The sequence below is a fragment of the Anser anser genome, assembly GCF_964211835.1.
Source record: "Anser anser genome assembly, chromosome: 1".
In the NCBI taxonomy this organism is placed as follows: Eukaryota; Metazoa; Chordata; class Aves; order Anseriformes; family Anatidae; genus Anser; species Anser anser.
In genome coordinates this window covers 16349177-16371202 of record NC_139720.1, presented here as the reverse complement: position 1 = coordinate 16371202, position 22026 = coordinate 16349177, and the positions used below count along the sequence as shown (strand labels likewise).

The following is a 22026-nucleotide window of genomic DNA, read 5'->3' as shown; positions in this document are numbered from 1 at the left end:
AGATAGGGACTTCAGTTATGGATTTACAGGCAGAAGTCAAATATGAGCAATGAAAAATGGAAGAGCCAGTGAATCAACAATCTAATTTGCACAGATCAGAATTTAATATAAAACTGGATATTGTTTTTCTGTAGCCTCCCTGCAATAAATTGCTATACACAGACTACAGAAAGTCAAAGTGATTTTTCTTCCTTTTTGCAGTTGAAATATCATTTCTTAGAAGACTTTTTCATGATAAATCAAGAAGAAAATAGATTAAAAATTAAATTTAAATCTAGACATGCAGTGTTACTTCCAGAAAAATACCTCACAAATATACAAGACTACATAATAAAACCCATCAGCTTCCTCTTACTTGCTCTCACTCCTGGAGGACACATATTCTAAGAGCAATATCACAATAAGCATTAATATAATTTTTTTTCTTCTGAAGATTTTGTATAGACTACTTTGGTGCTTTCAGGAACACACAGTGTGAGAACTGTGCTACAGTACATGTGAACACTGGAATTGCGGATGAAATATAATCTGTATAGAATGCTGAAGTAGGTTCAGCTTTTTTTGAATAACTCCCACAACTTACTATCATACACTTAATGAGCTTCCAGTAGGTTTTATTTTAAAGTGTTTTTCTCAGATGAAGCCGAGACTGCTGAGTTTTTCTGTTCAGCTTTCTCAAGACACGCCTGAGAAGTGAACCACATGTGAAAGGCATTGGAGCCCTGACTCTGTGCCTGTGCTGTATGAAGCATCCATCGGCACGGCACAGCAGGTTGCTGGTAGCTTGCTGAATCACTCCACGGGATGCTGACCGTGGGAGCAATCTCCGTGCCATCTGACAAGGAGATGCAAGCTAAAGAAGGGAGAGTATGCAATTCTCTGGGCCACAAAATACAAGCTTCATGTGAGCACAGCTAAAAAGTTGTGAGGATATCCTGTAGGCGAGAACACAGCCCTCTCCTACCCGTCAGACTAAAAGTGCTTGCAGGAGAAAGGCAAGGAAAATGTCCCTCATCCCCAGGACCTGCAACTCAGGAAAAATGTCTGAGCTAAAAAAGTGGATTTGCAGGTTCACATCACACCATGGGTGTTAATGATGCGTCACTGTGATAGTCAATGAAGCAAACACAAAACTGCAGGTTCATGGTTGGATTAATTTGCAGCTGCCTGCAAACGAAAACATTAGGTAGCTTACCAGTTTCAAAGGCTGGGCTGTACGAAAAAATGTTATTTGGATGAAAGTTAGACATCAGCACCTTACAACAGCTACACTACAGTAGAGCTACCTCTAAGTCTGCGGGTACCTGGTACGTTGCTACTTACTGCGCCGTATGTGTATTTAGCCAAGAAGTAGTTCTCGTTTTCAATAGTATCTGTTAAAACACAAAACAAGGAGGATTAGTATCAAAACAGCAAAATCCATGAGCAGTTCACACTAATTGTGGCAAGCAGCTAACGTCACTCTCGGAGGACTGTGGGTTATTTAATCTCCTCCTCTATTCCTCTCGGTGTGACCTCACGAAATGAGTTACTGCCCTCTCGAGCAGAGCAGCCGTCCCCAATGTCACACCTTTCTTGTGCTGAAACGCCGCCTTCAAGAGCACTCTGCTTTTCACCTCTAATGTTCAACCTCAAAGCTCTCCAGCTCTTTGTAAGAACAGTCAGAGCCGTTACACTGCTGAAAAGGTGGCCTGAGGACAGCCCTGCGTGTAGACCCTGCTTCATAGAGGGGGCCCAGACTCACCAATCGAATCACCGTCATCCCAAAAGAGAGACCCAGAAGCTTCTCCTTGTTCGTTCAGGGCGATAATGAGCCCAAATGGGTTCAGGCGGCTGTTGACAAATACACCAAGAGATGTCGGTATGAACTTCTGGCCACTGTCCCTTCCATGTTATTTAACAAAAACTTCTGAACACGATTAGCTCTAATTTCAAGGTTACAAGAAAGGTTACACAGAAAAATGACTACCTAGCTCCCTAAAATGGATCTTGAAATTACGATGAGAACCTTACCCTGCTCTGTTCCCACCTTTCAAGTGCCTATGTGGACAAGTTCCCCCTTCTTTAGTGGCCTTACGTGTGACAACTGGGCAGCTGGGGAGGCAGCTGGTCACTGAGGCCACGTCACTGTGCTTTGGTCTGGTCGCTGCATGGTGCTGCTCCCTCCCTTCCCTGCTCACGTTGGTGTCTGAGCATGGTTCAGACCCGAGGCCAGCCCTTTACCCATTGGTGTGGGGAAACAATCTTCCTCGAGAGAGCTTTGAGCCTCTCCACCTTGCCCGTGGCATTTGATAAATTCACCCAAGGACAAGAGGTTTGCATCTTCCCCTAGCATATGTTCACTGCGAGCGGCTGGCAGCTGGTCAGCGTGGCCGTGAGAGGTGCAAGAGCTTCTCCTAGCAAAGCTGCAGAGCCAGGTGTGGGTTTCGGCCATGTGAGAGATGACGTGGGTCATCTCCGGGGTGACTTCTAACGCAACCGAGCGAGTAGTGGGATAAAAATACTGTGCTTATCAGCTGGGATGGCAGCTGGGAGCTGCAGATAGCTTCTCTTCTGCTCTTTCTTTTTGATTGCTTTTTGGTGGTGATGAGTCTGACCTGCACCACTGTTTTTTGGGGACAGGCACGGCTCGTGATATTACCTCTTGGTAGTTGTGGTGGCTGGAGCCTGCTCTGGCAGAATGTAGCCTCCACGGATGAACAGAGGGATCTTGTTCAATGGGGCATCGACGGTAGCATACGTCCCGCGCCAGGCACTTGGCACTTTGTAACCCTACCGCAAAAATTAATACAGTTAAAAAAATATATGCAAATACAGGCACTAAACATTATCACCATATATCACTGGAAAGGAGACCAAGGGGTATATTTTCATCTTAATTACACCAGTTTAAATATGCACCCAAAAAAAAGCAGATTTCAGGGGCATTATTCCAGTTTCTTTTTTGAACGTGAAGGAGAATCTAGCCCCTGCAGTGACGCATATGCATGGAGATACAGCCATCATGAATGAAAGACAGTAAATCGTCTTTTAAAATGGTATCATTCCTCTGTATGCTGGGGAAAAAAAACTCATCAAGACATGAAGCAAAAAGAAAAGGAAACTTTCACTTCCTTTTTTTATACATATGGAAACTGTCACATTTCAGTGTAAGGTGAGTGATTCATAATCATTGGGGAATGTAAACTGTAGATTTTCTCTTTTAAGGACAAGTCTTCCCCTTTCAAAAAGTAATTACGGGATTCAATGAGTGAAATTCATATATGTGTAGACAACTAGCGTAAATTCTCTGCATCGTTTCTTTCTGCTTTAATCCCTCAAAACCAGGTGTAGGCAAGGTTTATGTGCAGAGGAGGTAACAGGAGGGCTTGGCTCTTGCCTTCTGTGAAGGGTAATTATAACTTATGGTTAATATCCAGCCTTGCTTCTGGACGAGCACCAGCAAACACATGCCAAGTGCTGGGAGCTGCTCTTTGCTGATGTGTCCCCACAGGCAGGGGACACCAGGACGATGCTCCCATGCCCGCCCCTGCACATGGGCTTGGGGGGAACTGCAGCAAGGAGGGCTGAGCAAAATGCCCGACCCCACTGAACCATGGCCTTATGAGAGGAGAAAGGGAAAGAGCTGGATGAACATCCCTCTGAGGACACCAGTGACATGCTGCAGATGCCCAGAGCAGCGCCTATTGAAGAATAAGCCTGAATTTCCTCTGAGAGCATCTCTGTCCTTCCCACTTGTCTGGCAGTGCTGCTCAGGGTAGTTAGCAGCAGCCTGATGCTCCTGGGCTCAGGTTTCTGAAAGCTTTTAACATCAGCCTAACTAGCTACCCCTGAAGCCAGAGCTGGTTTCATCCAGCAGATTTCAGCAGAGCACAGTTAGCTCAAAACCCGAGCACTTTGGGAACTGCAGCGCTGGGAATGGTGTTGGAGAGGTCGAACCCTGCAGCCCCTGAATCTAGAGGAGTCTGGCTTTTTTCCACAAAGCATCTTGCTCTGCAGCTCCTGAAGCATCTTCTGGAAGGGAGCCTCATGCTGCTCTGTACATATGCCTTCAGTCCAAAATGATGCGTGTGCAAAACTCTGTGCACAAAAAGGATGCAGCATGTTCTCAGGAGCGCAGCTCAGGTCTCTGTTTCTACACAGGTAAGGGTATAGGTATAATAACTTAAGCATGGAATAAGGGTGAAGAAAAAAAGAATAGAAATCTTGACAATTTTGTGAATTTCTAGGCTGCTCTTGAAAATTGCGTTCTCTGTGTCTTTAGAGCTTTACAGACCAAAAATAGCAAATAAAATGCTACTGAAAGCTGTGCAATTTACTCTCCCAGCTAGCCTGGTGTTGACTTTTTGTGCTCTAGTTTTCTTAAACACAGATGCTGAGGTAAAAATAACTGCTGAACATTGCTAAAAGTCATTTTGCTGGAACTGTAATATTTTAAGTTCTGTAAAAATGTAAGAAACTGAATTTTAGAAATACTTACAGTGTAGTAGTCAAACCACGTTGCTTCAGGGAAATACACATCCACAGATCTCGCTCCCTGTAATTGTTATAAAATGATTAAAGTCCTTCTCTTTTTACATTTCTGATATTACATTAGCTTTATTATATTTGTGCATGGATAGATGTACACTCAATCCTCTAACAGCATCAAATCTTGGATATTAAGGCTGAGTTATTGTCACAGCAATGGACTCGTGCTGGCCAATCTATGATGCAAAATAGATGACCCTACCCAATCTGGGGGGCTGTACTACAGGTCTGTGGGATGAGTCAGTGTTAAGTTGTTAGTTCAGCGTGGCACACCGCTCCACGTCTTGCAAACATAACATCTGAGCGATGCCAGCGAGGGCTACGGCACTGCAAGGCAGGACTTCACATCAGGCAACTGAGTGGGCTGGAGTGGCAGTGAGGGCAACCACTGCTTCGTCCCTCTTGCCAAAACAGGCAAAGAGCTATGTCTGCACGCAGGACATGCAGATATATGCCTTATTTGCAATCACTTGAAGTTGCGGATAAATTATATTATCTAATGCACTGCTAATTGCACAATTGATGCACTTTATTTTACAGCATGCATTGCATCATATTATTGCAGGGAGAAAATCACACTAAAGGCACTTTGAATTAATCACTCTAGGAAAAGTCAGAATCAAAACATATTTCCTTTTGTTTTTTTTTGGTCATGAGTTGCTTGTTCTCACAAACAGATTAGTTTTGAGTCTCAAAGCAGACGTCTGCCCCTTTGCAGAGTTATGGTTATCCCCTGGGAGGAGATGGAGCATGAAATGTCAAGGTGGAGGAGAAGAGCTAAGGCATAGTTACCACTTGACATTTTAGGGATTTTTTTTTTTTTTCATATTAACCAATAGAAGAACTAAGAAATAGCTGCTTTTTTAACGCATGCAAATCTCATATTAGAATACAGCAACTGCTAACCTGGAAATTTGTCCTGTCCTGCGACCTGTCTCCCACAACAGGCAGTGCTGCATGGTTCAGGGAAGGTGTCCTAATTCTGCAGCAAGTAAGGCTGGGGTGCTGTGCCCCGTCTCTTTAGCAACTAAAGGTTGGCTAAGTGTGTAAAACACCTTTAAAGCTTGAAAGAAAACCCTATAAAGTCAAGATGTCCCTATTGCTAGATTTTCTCAGCATTACTACAACAACTCTGGATATTCTGATGTGCAGAGAAGCGTGCAATCACCGCCTGACTCTTGATGAGCCTTGCCTTAAGGAGTGCCTAAGTAACAGCCAGTGTAAGAACATTTACCGTTTTTGCTTTGATTAATCTCCCTCACTCACACCCTCGGACTCGAGGAGCAGAGGGAAACCTGTCCTGCCACACCTTCTCCAGGTGAGCAGGTGCCATGCTGCGGTTCGAGGCAGTCATCATCATCATTTTCATTCATTTCATTGCAGGAAGCAACCCCTGGCTTGTCACCCTCTCTTTATGGGAAGGTTCCTCCCACATCTTTTCATCATCTTACTGGCCTGAGACCCTTTGAATTCTCCACGTTAGTCACCAGCTATTAGAAACCTGGAAGAGTCTGAAGATGAAGGACTGACGGATGAAGTGCCACAGAGGAGTCGGAACGGTTTTATGTGAAGAAATAAGAATTTCATTTTAAATTCACAGAGGCACAAGGGTTGCATTAAAAAAAAATGACAAGCAGAAGCCTGCTTACGTGTTTGATCAACAGCATCATGTAGGAAATGTCTCAGATATTCCGGCAGCATGCTGATCACAAACAGCTCCAGGATACATCGCATGGAGATGTTTGCCTCTGCACAACTACACCGCTCTGGTGCTCCTTTGAGGCTGCACCCTGCTAGCAGTCAGCAGCGGGGTGAGGAGAGAAACCCACCCTTGCTCCAGCTGAGCAGCAAGAGCAAACCCACCCTGCAGCTCTATTCTGGGGCCCACGGCAGCATCTGCTACCCTGACCTAACCTGTGGCCAGCACAGCCATAGGGAAATGATGGCTTTTAAAGCCTGCCATATTATCAGCTATCATTGTCATCATTTTTGTAAGGGTGGTGTGTGCACGTGGTGCTGGTAAACGCCTTGCACAACCCTTAAGATGCTGCAGCGCCAAAACGCAATGGGTCAGCAGTAAATAAGGAGACCAGTTTGTTTCAGTCCTTCCACGTTTCTTCCTAGGCTGGCGATTATTGCCGTGTGTGTCCTTGGAGGGATCTGTCAGCGCAGGCGTAGGAGCGCTCAAGGGGCAGCATCCAGCCTGCTGACATCTGTTCAGCGCTCGCAGTGGCAGGGAAATGCCGTGCCCTCGCCTTCACCCTCCCACCTCCAGCACCGGGCAGCCCTGCGCTGCTCGGGCTTGTTTTGAAATGCCTTCTGCAGGGTTTGACAGGGGAAGGAGGAAACGGGTGGATATGAGCAAACATGCCCTGAATGTCATCTGGTGCCCCAAGCGGAGTTCACTTATTTTATTCCAGTATGATGGCGTTTTTTAATTGCAGTACTTGCCTCTTCAAGAACAGGAGCAACCATAAATGCAGGTCCCCAAAGGAAGGCAGTATCTATTCCACGAGTCTGCTGATCAGAGGTAAATCTAGCGTGGAAAGTGAGGCATGTTAATTCACATTTTTGTAGAACTTGCAGAATATTTCGACATTACTCGCTGCCACAAGAAATCTGCTTCCTTAATGCATCCTTCACCACCACCACATATTTCTCCTGGCTGAGGGAGTGCCAAAAGCTGGACAGAGATTCAGAAATTACAGTAACACTGCCGTGCTCTGGCAGATTCTCTGATTCTGTGATATGGCTTCCTACACCCTTCACAGATTTGCATTAGAAATCCTTTGCAGGACGAACACCAAGCAACCTTCATACGTATTGCACTTTGTAGCTGCCTTGCCTGGATGGCACCTTACAGATTTCAGTATATTTTATTCAATGTATTAAGATCATTCTGATTCTGATCATATCCTCCAGACATGCATTTGCAATCCCGTTCACCCAGGGTCATCTGCCAGCCTGGGATGAGTTCTCTATTGCATCCTGCATCAGCTAATGAAAATACTGACAAGCCCCAGGCAAAAAGGAGACATCCTCCCCCCTCTTAGGAACCTCAGCTCATACAACATAAAATCTCTGAGAATCTGAACAGGCTTCCAGTCATTTGTAAGCCTATCTCCTAGGACATCCATGCAGATCATCATTTCCCAGTTAGCTTATAAGAGTGTCACACAGAGCAGTGGCTCTACCCTCCTAAAATCAAGCTACGTTGTACCTCCTGCTTTCCTCCCTTTCCCGCTCAATAGCCCTGTTGCCTCATCAAAAAAGGCAATCATAATTTGCTTTTGACAAATTCACACTGGCTGTTGCACATTAGTGTATAATTCCTATGTCCTCAGAGAATAATCTGTTCCAAAGTTTATTTTCCATGTTCTGTTTAACTGAGGCTGTTCAACACCTTGGTGCCGCCCCTTCCTAAAGGCAGGTTTTTATTTTATGGAGCAGAGTGGCTCAGTGTCAGTGCCTGCTCTGACACCCTACCTGCTTGGTAGGGGTACTCAAAATAGCAAAAATACATCGGCAGTTAAAAGACATACTTTCAGTGCTCGGATTTCTAAAATATTGCAAGTTTAGGAGAGTACGCGGAACTCAGGAAAAATTCTCCTTGAAGGCATGCTTCAGCATCTCATCTATCGAAACCTCAGTAGGTGAAGACACTAGTTATTCTGCGTTTATTTTTCTATCAAAAAATAGTAGCTCTTTTGTATGTCCTAATCTTGGGCATTATTGAGTTTCAACATAACGCTTTGTAAATATTTTCTGTGTGGTGGGTTTTTAGATGAATTACCTGGTTTTCAGATTTCTGAAATATAATGTGTTAGGTTTTTTGTCCTCTCAACAACTTCTCTCTATTTTTAATTTCACTGTAATAAAATTAGAGTATTATTTCAACGCACTGTGTTGTGGGAGATTTCAGGAGAAAAAACTGATTAAGAAATGATGACAACAGAGAAGCTGATCATCTTACTTGCACTTGGAAACGAGCATCTCACCATCTAACTAAGCACTATTTCCTTTTTCAATTACAGCAACCATGAGCACACATTCAGCAAACAAATGAATTTTCCCATTTTGAAAACATAAGCCATTAAGCACAGCATAGTTGTGATCTATGAAATACGCCTCACTCCATCTACATGCTTCCTATGGTTAGGCAGTAGCCTCTCTGCTGTCTTATTTTCCCCCGGTAGGCTATTAAGCAAAGCTTTTCCCCCCAGGAGCACAGTAATGGATTACCACCCCCAGGTCTTTTTGGACAGCCAAGGTACCAGCGTCTGTTTCACTGAGTGAAAGCCTCTGCGTGAGACACTTAAAAGACATATAGGCATCTCCTGGGATGCTGTTCTTGTTTGTTGTTTGAAATGAGCACCTAAACATTTGAAACGAAATGAGAAATCTGAAATGACCACATGAAGTAGGTATTGCTTGGAGACTCCCTGCCCAGCTACAGTTATTTTCGTGGTGAGGTTTGTGAACTCGTAACAGCTACACCTGAAAAGCTAGTGCAGTTTTTGAACTTTGTGTTTGTTACAAGGAAGAGAAAGATTTGATGTAAAATTCCATCACCTGGACCTCAAAAAATCTGTTTCAGTTCTCTTTCTCTAAACCCCACATTTCTCCCTTTGTTAGCATCTAGGTGACATTCTTTACCTGGGCAGGCACACTAAATAAAGAAGCATTAAATAGAAATAGTAAGAAATACTCATCAAGTAACAATAGTAACCAGAAATAAGTAATAATATTAAATATTTTAAAGCAATTTTAGCATCTAGCTATGGCAACATTAGCAAGTGACATGCCCGCTAGGATGGGACCTGGGTAGGAAGCCAGCTTGTGCTGTTCTCCTGATCTCTGCACTGCCTACCTGCATTTTAGAGGTTTTATTTCCAGTAATCCTAGCTAACTTACTATTAATGGCAGGAGTGCACCTTTTGACTTAGTTTCACCCAACAGGAGTCTCAGCTGGTGTATCTGAGACTACTCTAGAAATGAAATCAAAGCAAACTTGGAAATTTCCTAATGTAGGCGTGTCGCAAAAGAGTTCAGATAAAATATATTGTGAGTGGACAGACAGACAGCCTTAACATCACCAAAATCATTTGATATTAGCAAAGGTTATCGAACATTAATGCCCAAAGTAACTTGGTCATTTCCAATATTCACATAAATCCAATTAACAGAAAATACTGCTAAAATAAATCCTTAAAATAGCATAAAACCCCTTGTAAGACATGAATACCTATAAAACTTCTCCTAAATGTTACCCTGTTAAATAAAGTAGCAGAGTAGGAAGAGGAAGGATATCACTGTTAAAATGAATCAGTTAGCCATTACACTGAGTAGGCAAAATAGATTTTGTGCATAACCATTTTGTATTAGCATGTTCTGCACTTTAGTGTAATCTCAGTTTAATTTGCAAAAATGCCTTACCCTTTAACCAAAATGTTTTTAACCTAAAGGGAAAAGAACATTAAACAGTCCGGGACGTAACCTGAACCAATGAGACTAAATTGTGCCAGAGCTTTGGGCAATAGCCTTTCATGTGCATTATTTTCTCTCCTTTTGAACACGTCTTTGGATAAGGTATTCTGAAATAAAAAAATTACCAAAAGCAGGTAAAAAGCTAATTAAACGTGCTGAAAGGGAAACTAGACTTCGCTTTGATTCCTACTTTTTCCAAACAGGGAAGAAAAAAAAAGGCAAAAAAATAGCTGTTCAAAAAATCTGAGGTCACATTTTCCAAGGGTTTTCTCAGTCTGTGTTTGTTAATCTTCTCTTTGCACCTGCTTCTAGACTCGAACATCTCTGTCCCCATTTTCTCTATGCAATTTGTGGCACAGATGTAGGTTTCATACACAGCATGCAGATGCAAGTGCTAAATTGGAAAATGCAAATGCCATGGATGATTGGAAAATGGAGCCTTCTCTGTATGAGGCCTTCTTGATATTCTGGGCCAGAATACACATTTCATAGATTTAATTCAAATACAGAAAATACAGGTATGTGACTCCTACTTTTAAAAGAAAGGATTGCATATTTGCCTAAGCCAAGAAACGTTGAGAATTCTCCTTACTTAACTCTTTTTTCACTAGAAACAAATACAAGCTACATTTTAATGTATATCCATATCATATATATAAAGTTATTTTTGTTGTATATATTTTGATTAGACTTCATTGTAGAACTGTTCTTTTTAAGAGCAAGCATGCACTGATATTACTATCGCTATTTTCAGGCAGATGTCAACTAGTTTGTACACAGAAGCTCAACTACTTCTTTGAGTAAAATAATAATAAAAAGAGAGTCTCTGAACTTACTCGTGCATCAGCGATCGTACCACTGTGTTGCCATGAACATGAGACTCGAAGAACAAGGTGTAGAGGTATGGCAGAAGGGAGTATCTGATCCGGAGCGTAGCTCGAGATATCTTGGCAAACTCTTCTCCAAAAAACGCTGGGTCTTGTTCCTGTTGAGTAAAAGCTTTGCACTGAGCATTATAACTATGGATATACATTCAACAGAGAAACCTGCGTGCAACCTAAGCCAAGCTGTTGCTAGCATAATCCCATGAAAGTGAATGTTTATGTAGAAAAAGTACTGATTTGTGAACTAGAACATGCGTTAAGAACCACGTCAGCCCTCTGCGACAGAGAAGGAAAAGCAGAGGAAAAAGGGAAGACCAGCAACCTCCAAACAAAGGCAAAAGCATAGTTATTTTATACGTATTTTTGGCCAAGAGTGTAAAGTGGGAGTGTGTCTCCCACTCCCACAAAGTCTGTCCTTTGATCCCTCCCAGCTCAACTTCTCCAGCACTAAAATAAGACCACCAGCAAGGCACCTGGCTCCCTTCCACCTGCACAAAATTCTGCTGTAAGACTCAGTTTTCTCATTAAAATCAAAGAATATGTGATGAATTCCAAGGATAATGAAACATAAAAGGAACAGAAGTAACAAAGCTCTTTATACTATCTTGTGCTTTTCAGTGAAAAAAAAATGTATTAATTAAACCACTTGAAATCCCCAGTGGATTATGCAAAGTGGCTACTTAAGATTTTATTTTAACACTAAACTTAATATTAATTAAACTCAATATTTAAGTAAAGTTTCTTCACTATTATGTTTACATCAGAATAATCTTTCCTGCTGGCTCTGAGGTCTGAAGCACCCATCTGTTATTTCAAAAATTGCACTGTATTTTTATCAGTTTAAGTCTGACACTACAAATATTGCCTAAGTTCAGGAAAAAAAAGAAAAACAAAAAAGACTTGCTAGGTGATGCTGAGTCACCCAAAATGCCTTGTTCATTTCTGTCAGGGAACACGATGTTTTAAATGGGTTTAAGTGGTCCAATAAAACCCAATGTATCTTCTGCTACTTCTGTCATTCAGTCATGGCTGAGTTGCAGCTCCTGTCACTTTTCCTGCCTATTAAATTGTGTGTACATTAATAGTACCCATTCACCTAGATTAGACCCATTTGCATGCCCAACAGGCCAAGTGAACCTATATAAATAAGGGATCTCTAATTTTATTGAACAGAGGTAAATAGAAAATATTTATCAACAGCAGCACCTAAAACCCCACAGACATTTGTTCTCCTCAGGAGAAATATCAGCATATCTCAGGTATTATTATAGACTATAGGGTAAATCCTGACTTTCTTAATGCCAGCACAATAGCTTATTATTCCTGCTTTTGCCCTGTTTCTGGATGTACATCATACTTTCATGCAGAGGAAGAGGTCTCTTTGAGGAATGTAAATGTCGCAACATTTTGATGACATAACCGTAAAGAAAATTGAAGGTTAGCTAACAACCTGATCTCAAGCATTGCACAGATCACTTTACAGAAGAAACAAAACAAAGCAAAGAGAAACAAAAAAGGCAGTTATTGAACTAGCAGAACCTTTTCATCATTGCTGCAGATAACACAGTGTGCTTACAAAGGCTGCAAGACCTTCACACTGATTGTAGTTAGAAACAACGGGATCCTTCTATCTAGGATAAGTCTTGAAAGGACTATATGATAAGTTGAAGCCAACGCATGGCTCTGATCTGAGGCCGCGCTTTTTCATCTTGCTCATGGGCTCATTGGCTCTGTTTCTCCTTGGCTGACAGTGCTGCCGCTGTTGCTGGCTGTCCTTGGAGTCCTCACGTGCTTGTCTGGAGTTTCTAGCTGTGGCGTTTGTCTGAAACTCACTTTTAGATAGCAAGTGTGGTGTATAATGCCCTCTCTCCCCTTCTATGTAATAACTATTAAAGTTGCAGGGGTACTGAAATGAAAATTGAAGTTAGCAAGTGAGAAAGAAGATGTACTGGCACTCACTGGCTTTTATATAAAAGCTGGGCTTCAATAGGTAAAAGATGGAGAGGATAAGTCTTACCTCTACAGGACTTTCAGATGTTAGATACTATAAGTTTTTCAGTTTCTAAGCCATTTTTCCCTTACGGATGGGAAAAATTTACACTTCACAGCGCAATTCCTGCTCTCAGTACATCATTCCCTATCACCTGCTCAAGCTTTCCTGAGAATGGCAGGTTAATTTATGAGGAAGTAATACAAATCAACATTGTTAGTACAGTAATCATAGAGTACAGCTCTGCATAACTTCATTTACTTACCATGTTTCCCTCTGCGTTGTGGTTTCTGGAAAATGGGTAGAAAGAGCCAAGCTGCATCCAGCGCAAGCAGAGTTCGTAGGTAGTGTTGTAGTTAAACCCACAGATGTCAGCACCAATCTGGAGAGAAAATATCATAGCATAAGTGTTTGCAATTGTTGCTGGGGCCCAAAAATGAGAAACCACAGAAGATTGTTAATAAATATAAATTTTGGAAAGAGATACCAGTTTCTGATGACTTCATAAGAATGTTCCAGAATATAGTGATACTAATTTTGCTGGGGTGGAGATTTTATTGGCTCCTGGAGCATTAAAATCAGTGTGGAAGATCTGAACATATTTCAATAATTACACAAATCCTGCATCCCAGCTTGCAAAATCTGAAACTTACAGAGGGACCTCAAATCATAAAACACGTAATATAAAGAGATCTGTTTGGGGTGGCACGCAGTGATTTAATCTGAAGTTGGCAGTGCTATTTTTGTTTCTCTTTAGCCAGCCAAGATTGATGACATTTATTTTTTTTTAATCTGCAGTTCCCTACTCCGTACAGGCCATTACTGCTAGCCATCTCAAGCAGCTTATTGCAGAAAACATTTCACTTAAAGTGATATCAGGTACAAGCCAGCAATTGCCCGAAGGACTTCAGACTCACATAGGGCATGCCAAAGAGGTTGAATTCCAGCATGCCAATGATAGAGTAGTGCATGTCCTTCCACTGGGAGAAGTTGTCGCCCAGCCAGTGACCCCCGTGCTTCCCGCTGCTGACGAAGGTAGACCGACTCAGGACAAACGCCCGCTTGCCAGTTGCCTGCTGGACAGCACTGCAAAAAATTGTAACAAGATCATTAAAAATAGGAGTGGTAAACAAAAGAGTCATACGATCAGACTGAGCTTTCCAGCACAGCTTTATCTTGGACAGTGTTATCCTTGAAACAATTATTACTGTGGCCTGGGCCATGTGAAAGCATGGCTCCAAAACTATAAATAATGGAAAGTTTTACTCAGTAGCCAAAGTAAACAACTAAAAACTATGTGATCCCCAAAACAGTTTGTTTCAGGTATTTCTAGTTTTCCAAAAATCTAATTTGCTTTTATTTTATTATTAACATTGTCTCAAAGTAAACATTCAAAATAGAGAATCCTTTCTATATTAGTTCATTTAATTTAGTGTCCTATCATTTCTTAAAAACAAGCATAATATATATATATATATAATGTTAGATTTGTCTAGACATTTTTATTGGCAAATAAAGTCCTAATATCCTGGACTTAAAGTTAGGGAAAAGAAGAGAGAAAGAGAGAAAGAGAGAAAGAGAGAGAGAGAGAGAGAGAGAGAGAGAGAGAGAGAGAGAGAGAAAGAAAGAAAGAAAGAAAGAAAGAAAGAAAGAAAGAAAGAAAGAAAGAAAGAAAGAAAGAAAAAGAACATCAACATTTTAAAATCTTAAAAAAAAAATCAATACAGAAAGCAAACGTAATCTTTCAAAATGTCACCCCTTTCCCATAGTATTTCCTCTGATTTCCTGTCATTGTTTGATTTATGAGGTTTCATTACAGAATTAGTGGTGTAATGAATTTTTCCTTTCCTTTTGGAAATAATTTTGCTGCACCACCAGAAAATCAAGGAGATGCAATATGCCTTATTAACAAATCTATTACAAAGTTCCTCAGCATAGAATAATCTCTGCGAGGGGTTACATATTGCAGCATTATAGATTGCACGAGCACAGGTTCAATTTTACTTTAATAGGATTTGGGCAATAAAACTCCATAGATTCTCTAGGAAATCTTAGCCTGAAATATAAACCATGCTGTCCACCATCTACCTCCTTCTCCCTTAATGAGATCTGTGCAAGAGCTCTTTCACTCATACTTGTAATGGCCAACATTCGGCATTGGTTCTGTAATGGCACAGAGCCTTCAAAATGCTTCAGCACTTGCTTTCAACCAAAATAACAACCAAACAAACCACCAACCCAACAAAACAACCAACCACCACCAACAACAACTCAAGGTCTTTCATACATGCCTAAACATATGGGTTGTATGCAGCAAGAGGTGCAATTCACACAGGACCTCCTTGGTGCTGTAACGTGGGGGCACCATTGAGCCCAATAACTGCACAAGACTCCCTGTTGTGTGTTTAAATGACATTTTTGAGCACTGCAGGGACAGAAATCTCTTTTTCCTGAACCTTTTCGTGGGTGTCCTGCATACGAGTTCTTTCCTCTGGCTGTGCAGCACAAGTTTGGCTCTGTTTGCAAATGGAGGTGCTAATGAGGGCAATATTGGATCAACTCAACTGTGATCCAGAGCTGCACAAACAATTTGCAACAAATAATTTATTGAATAAATTTCAGTCTATTATGAATCATTGCTGAACTGGTCCTAATGTTCTCAAATGTATTTGTTGACTGAAATTATTTACAGAATATTATGTGTGAATAGTTCTTGGCCTCAAGCTATGCACAAGCTGATTGTTGCTAGTTCACCATACCCAAATTCAAGCCATTTGACTGCATACATGGGTCAGATGACACATTTCCTATTCTCTAGCTTCATTAGCATAATTCTTGGAATTGTTTTGTATGCGATTATGAACTTGTCATTTGTTTTCAGCCAATACCCTACAATTGATGCTGGTTTGCTAAATATTCCCATCAGTAATTTAATTTATTATATTATTTGTGAAGAGCAGATGCAGAAATGGTATACAAGCAGCCTTGAAAAGAAATGCGTTTAAGAAAACCAAATGAATATGTATGAAAAATTCTTCATCAAATTCCCCAGCTCTGCAGCAAATCCTGCCTCTGCTAGTGTTTTTGGTGGTGTTCTCCAGCCTTGAAGGACTCTGCAAGTTTGGCTGAGCAAAATAAGCAGCACAGGTACAGGGAAGGTTCACCACCTTGGGGGGAGGATGAAATGTAACCTTGGTGGAGGCTCCTGTGGTGAGGGGATCTTAGTGGAAGTAAGGCTGCAGAAGCCCCAAAATCTTTCTGTGTCCCATGCATCCTGGCTGGGCTGGGCAGTCAGCAAGGGTGAGGGCTCAAGGGCTTTCTGCCCAGCTCTGAAAAGCTGGGCTGCTCTTCAGCCCAGCACACAAGAGCTAGCAGACTGCTTCTGGCTTTTTCCCAGTGCCTCCCTTCCCCCAGGCTTGGCACAGAGCTGCAAGTGCATCGACACCTTAAATAGGCTCACTTAGCCAACTCCCCTGGATGTACAACTGGTGAAAATGCATGCTTAATGCTAAAATAAGCCAACACAAGGACCCCTGCTTTGGCACTTACATTGTGGCATTAAACATATCCATGTCTTCGCTCTCTGCTGGAAAACGCGTGATTTGCCCATTTGATTTAATCAAACAGCTAGCTTTCCACTGTCACTCTAGCCTGACAGCAGCAGCGCCTGCCTGTGTAAGCTCATTTTGAGTGCTTCCCAGCTGCTAAGGGACAGCTTTCCAGTAGCCGACAGCAAACCTACTGCAATGCAGCTCAGCCCTCCTGCACCCACAGAGCCCCAGGCCAAAACGCTGCCTGCCAGCAACCAGAGGCAGCTCTGGCAGCAGCCAGGGAGCTGGGTACAGATCCTTCCCTGGCAGTCATGCAAGCTCCTCCAGTAGTGAGGGGATGGAGAAATTCCCCTGGTGCCACACAAGGCTGCTTCGGTATGAGAGCAGATCTAACGCAGGATGGGAACAACTTGCTCTGGCTGTACAAAAGCACCAGTTGAAGAGTTAAGCCCTACAAGCAGACCCTGATTTTAGCTGAGAAAAAGAAAATTGGAAAAGGTTCTGCTTCCTCTGCCAAGAGTCTCTTTTCTTGAAATTGTTCTTACTCAATGACAAACAGCAAAGTGAAACGTGGCTGTTTCTTATGAGATACCGTTGCAGGTTTCCCAAGTACCTCAGCTGCTTTTAAAATGCATTCCAGTCACCTGAAATCTGCATGTAGAAATACTTAGAAAACTCACTGGAAAGTTGGTGCAGTCTGTGACCAGCCAAAGAGAGAGTGTGTGTTGTAGTGCTCTCCCAGGTAAGTCTTGGAGTCAGGGCACAATGTCTTTTCAGCCAGGGAACGATCAGAAATGCCTGAGAAGGACAAAAAAATGTTGTAAAATTATATGCATCAGATTTCAAATCTCTTCATGTTTTTACTCATTTAGGAGGGAAAACACCAAAGGATTTGGAAAGAGGAAAGGCTGAAGAACTGCAGGATCTGCACTGATTAGAGGTTAGCATGTAGTTGTGAATACCTTCCTGTAGACAGGCACACGTCCTCAGGAGGGTGAGGGAACTGAGTAAACCCTGCTAATGAGGTTCAAGTTTTCTGTCCAGTAATGCAGAACATCTGTACAGCTATCGTGTATTCAGCAATAGCCACAGAGAAAACATCTGCATGCTTAATTAAGAATATACACACACATTCTTCTACGTAGTGACAAATTTTACTTAAGAGTGAAAATGTTGCAAGAAAAGCAAACAAACAAAAGCAGAAAAAATACAAACAAACAAACAAAAACCAGAAATTCGGATGCCCAGGCAACTTTTATGTTTGTGTGAAATCACAAGACCTGGGTTCGTGGACCACTGAGATGCAGACACAGGTAAGCAGCATAACCCTGCCCCACAGTGGCAAAATTCATACTTAATCAAGCCTGATCCCTTTCTTCCCCTGAGGAACCTGAGACTTAAAAGGCAGCAGGGCCAGTGGCACAGCCCCAGGCAGCATCGCCAGCAGTGAGCAGGGAGCATCAGAGGTGCACAGGGAAGGAAGATGCATCAGATGCAGCAGTCCTTAGCAGGCCATCTGCTATGGCCCGATACGCTGCACAGAAGAGAGCAAGGACTGATCATAATGGGCATATTCACACCTAGGTGGGTTATGTGATAACTCCTTCCATGAGCAGGTCACAGACAGCGGAGGCAGTGACAGATTTTTGCCTTCAGTAATGGTCGGGGGCAGCCCTGACCTCGCTGGCACCGCTCTTGTTCAGCTGAGCCAAGGGGAAGCAGTAAGAATTGCCTGCACAGATACTGCCTGGTCTTGGATCCCCCATTAAGGGGATGCTGGCAAGACCCATTTGGTGTGGGAAAAATGTGTTTCTTGTTCTCTGGATCTAGCTTTCATGAAATTGCTATGTGCAACTCAGCAGGAATTGGACAGGTCAGGTATTTGGGTTATACAATGGATTTATTTTTAGAGGTGGAGATGAATGTTATAAAATCCTCTCCCCCCACCAAAAAAGAAAAAGACAGACTGTCAAATATTTCTCTTTTGCATGCTTAATTGGGTGCATGCACTATGGTAAATACTTCTTCATGAGCAAGCAACCTCAATGCCTAATCACACTTTGCTGTATGTTTGCAGTTCATGACTACAAAGTGCATTTCTCTGTACCTGAAACCCCATTAACCTGTCTGCTCTGCCAGGCCACCAAAGCTGGCATCCCTGTCTTTGGATCTTTAGACACAAAGACTCCAGTGCTGTTGATCTGCTTCAGAAATAGCTTCATTTATAGGCAATTTCCAAGCAACCCTAACTGGTACAGCTTTAAAGAAGACACTAAGGTTCTGGGAAAAGTTACACTTAATGTCCCAGTGACACTTAATTATTAGCCCTGTAAAATTAAGGTGCAATATGAAAGCAAATGCAGCCACATGAATCATACTTTCATGCTTCTTTCATATTCTGAATATTTTGCATTCTGCATCAGCAATACTGATTATTTTACAGTGTACATAGTAATCTCCACTGTAAAGTGGTTTATAGAAAATTGATTTGAAGGATATCTGTTTTTAGAAGGTCAAACCGCAGGTACAGGTAATCATGGTTATGATTTAGATAAGGTGGCTGAAGGCTACATTGCCAAACACCTGAGGCACTGAGAGTGGAACTCACACAGACTCAGCTGCCCATGACAAAGAGTGAGCCCCCAAAACTGTGCTGACCCCAGGGAGGTCCTGACTTGTTGGACTGAGCTGCTTAGGTCCAACCTCACACCTACACCAGCTAGGGGCTCAGACAGGCAAGGGTATGTGCAGTATTGGCATAACGTGAAATATAATAGAAAGCTCTTAAACAGTGGGTGAAAACATTGGGTACCAACTCTCCTGCACCTTGGAAGAGATGCCTTAGAATCCTGGCTGCAAGAGAGACCAACACCACAAGCTGCGCGTAGAAGGAGAATCGTTGCACAAGAATGGGCAAGCCAAAGAGAAACTGGGCTCAAAACACAACCCTGTCTTCTGCATCCCCCATTGTCCTTACATGTCACTTAGATATCTAGGTCTCTAGGTCTGATTAGTTCCTCTAAAACAGCTCAAACTTCAATCCTAGGTGTCACAAAGCTCACTTTCACAGCTCAGGAGACTCTGTGTGGGTCCATCCCTCACTCCTTTATTTTTGAGGGTGAAGGGAACTCTGCTTTTCTGGTCCTCTTCCCCAAAGGCTTACGCCTCTTTTTGCAGTTCTGAATGCTGGCAAAAACAGGGAACTCAAGACAGGGGTGGAAATCATGGAATCATAGAGTCATTAAGGTTGGAAAGACCTCCAAGATCATCTGGTCCAACCATCCCCCTACCACCAATGTCACCCACTAAACCATGTCCCTAAGCACCACGTTCAACCTTTCCTTGAACACCCCCAGGGATGGTGACTCCACCACCTCCCTGGCAACCCGTTCCAATGTTCCAATGTCTAGCTACTCCTTCTGAGAAGAAATTTATCCTAATTGCCAACCTGAACTTCCCCTGGTGCAACTTGAGGCTATTCCCTCTTGTCCCAAAAAGTCTCATGAGTGTCTGGACCTCAGTCAATGACAACTTGATCGAGACCCACAGTGCTAGTGTACTGTAGTTACAACAGTTTTCCCATAATGAGAGTGAACATCTAAATCTTAATTTAAAGCTCTGCTTCTGGTTTCAATAATTAACAATCTTTTTATAATTTTGTCATGCTTCTGTTATGTTTGAGTTTCTCATGTGTTCAAACTGAAGAGAAATTAGGTTCAATAAATAAAATGAATAATTGACATGACAGTACAACAGCCTGAAGGGAAAAAGGGGACATTTCCAATATTTCACTGTCAATAACTCATTTATGTCTCAACTTCCTGCTGTATATTAGCCTTACTTGGGCAGCAGGGCTTTCCTGGGGAAATGTTGGCTGGATTAATTGCCAGGAGCACTGGCACTAATTGTAAGTACTCAGGGCTTCCTGGGGGAGAATGAGCATGCCATTAACGCAGCTACTGGAAGAGGTGTTCCCATTCCTAACAGCCTCCCATAGGCTTGGGCCTTTACAGCTTATTTTTAGCCTATAACTAATTTCTAATAGGGGACTGGAAATTTATTTCCTATGAGAAAGAAAATATTTTGAATTAAGGAATCAGGAAGAGGCAATCTTCCTTGTTATCAGTTGTAGAAAAGGCAGGGACTGCCCAGCGCTGAGACTAGCAGTGACGGTGGTAAGGCAGAAGAGTTACTCCTTCCATAAATCTCCATCTGAGTTATAGTCTACAGGTACCTTGCCTGTTCTGTGGTGCAGGCCCATTGCTCAGAGAACAGCAAGGAAGGCCACTTTTCTTGCCTTGTTACAAGGCTGCCCCAGAGACAGAAGGTTTCTTATGCTTGGTACTCCACTGAAGCTGAGACATTTGTGTCCTGAATGAATCTGTAACCGTACACTTGGAAAATGAGAAGATGGAAAATGTATCTAAGAATTAGCTTTTTTCAAAAAAAGATTGTCAAGAAAACTTTACTTACTAGGAATGTAAGGAGGGTTATTGATATCATTATCAGCACATCCAGGAAACTGGCCTTGTAAGAAATTGGAAGGTTCATTCATATCCTTTAATAAAGAGAGTAAGACAGGTCAAAAGCCTTATTTTCTGTTTTGAAAAGAAGGGAAGGCATATGTAATCAGACTTACAATCCAGATCCCATCATAGTCAAGGACATTCTTAAACTCCAGACACAACTGGGTCCACCACTCGACTGTCTTGGGGTTGGTGTAGTCAGGAAACACTGCATCTCCGGGAGGCCAGGCCTAGAGTTCACAGGTACAAATGTCTGGTTATTGTCTTATTTCTGCTACACAGCTTCTTTAACACTTCGGAGCTCCATTTAATCAAAAGCATAAGAGAATTTAGTAAACCAACCTGTCCAACAGCAGGAGTTACACCATCAGAGTTGTTCACCCAGACTCCCATTTCCTCTCCAAGGTCGTATGGCCTGTAAGTACCTGGTTCTTCGTCCTTAGATATGAAAGGATCCTGAAAGCAGTGATTACACTTCCTTTATCAAGATCTCAGAAGTAACAGTTAATTTTTCTATTTCTATTTGAGAACACTTTGATGTTCTTAATGCAGATTTCAGTAACATTGGAAGAAAACAACACTAAAAGTTAGTAAGAGTTGAGAGCACATAATAATTTAGGAAAAGTTGTTAAAGAGATGTGAATATTTTTTGTTTAAGGCAAAATTAAGTGAAATTAATAAATACCCTCGTGTTTATTTTTTATGAGACTTTCTATATTCAACTGATTTTGAAGAGGCATCAAATTTTGTTTTCCTCCCTTCTGAAGCCACTAAACTTGGGCAGCTCTGGATTCCCTCCAAGACAATCTTCATTTCAGCTTCATTAGCTTCAGCAGCTCACCTCTGGTATAACTAAAACATCTCAAGGGGCTTGAAGTTGGGACACATCCAACCTTGTTAGCCCTCTCTTCAGACCTGATGTTGGACGAGGAGTTTTTATGTCAGCCTGGTGCAGAGTAACCCAAGTCATGAAGCCGGAGTGGCCAAACTCCTCTGTTCCCTGCAGGTGCATCCTGCAGCTCACCCCACCTGTCCCCGTCACCACTCAGGGGTACTCA

The 22026-nt window shown here is 42.3% G+C and overlaps 1 protein-coding gene across 1 annotated transcript in view; it reads right to left on the bottom strand.

Moving 5' to 3' along the window:
* Positions 1–2641: 2641 nt before the first annotated feature.
* The window catches only part of LOC310892484 (sucrase-isomaltase, intestinal-like), a gene marked incomplete at its 5' end in the record, with an annotated part of 47313 nt that continues 27928 nt past the window's right edge, over positions 2642–22026 (bottom strand). Inside the window, 9 exons of the mRNA XM_083820282.1 lie at positions 2642–2772; positions 4481–7066; positions 10854–11002; positions 13157–13273; positions 13809–13977; positions 17123–17240; positions 20916–21000; positions 21082–21198; positions 21311–21424. Coding sequence (XP_083676408.1) covers positions 6937–7066; positions 10854–11002; positions 13157–13273; positions 13809–13977; positions 17123–17240; positions 20916–21000; positions 21082–21198; positions 21311–21424 — 999 coding nt within the window. The 3' untranslated portion in view covers positions 2642–2772; positions 4481–6936. The remainder of the gene's footprint in view (positions 2773–4480; positions 7067–10853; positions 11003–13156; positions 13274–13808; positions 13978–17122; positions 17241–20915; positions 21001–21081; positions 21199–21310; positions 21425–22026) is intronic.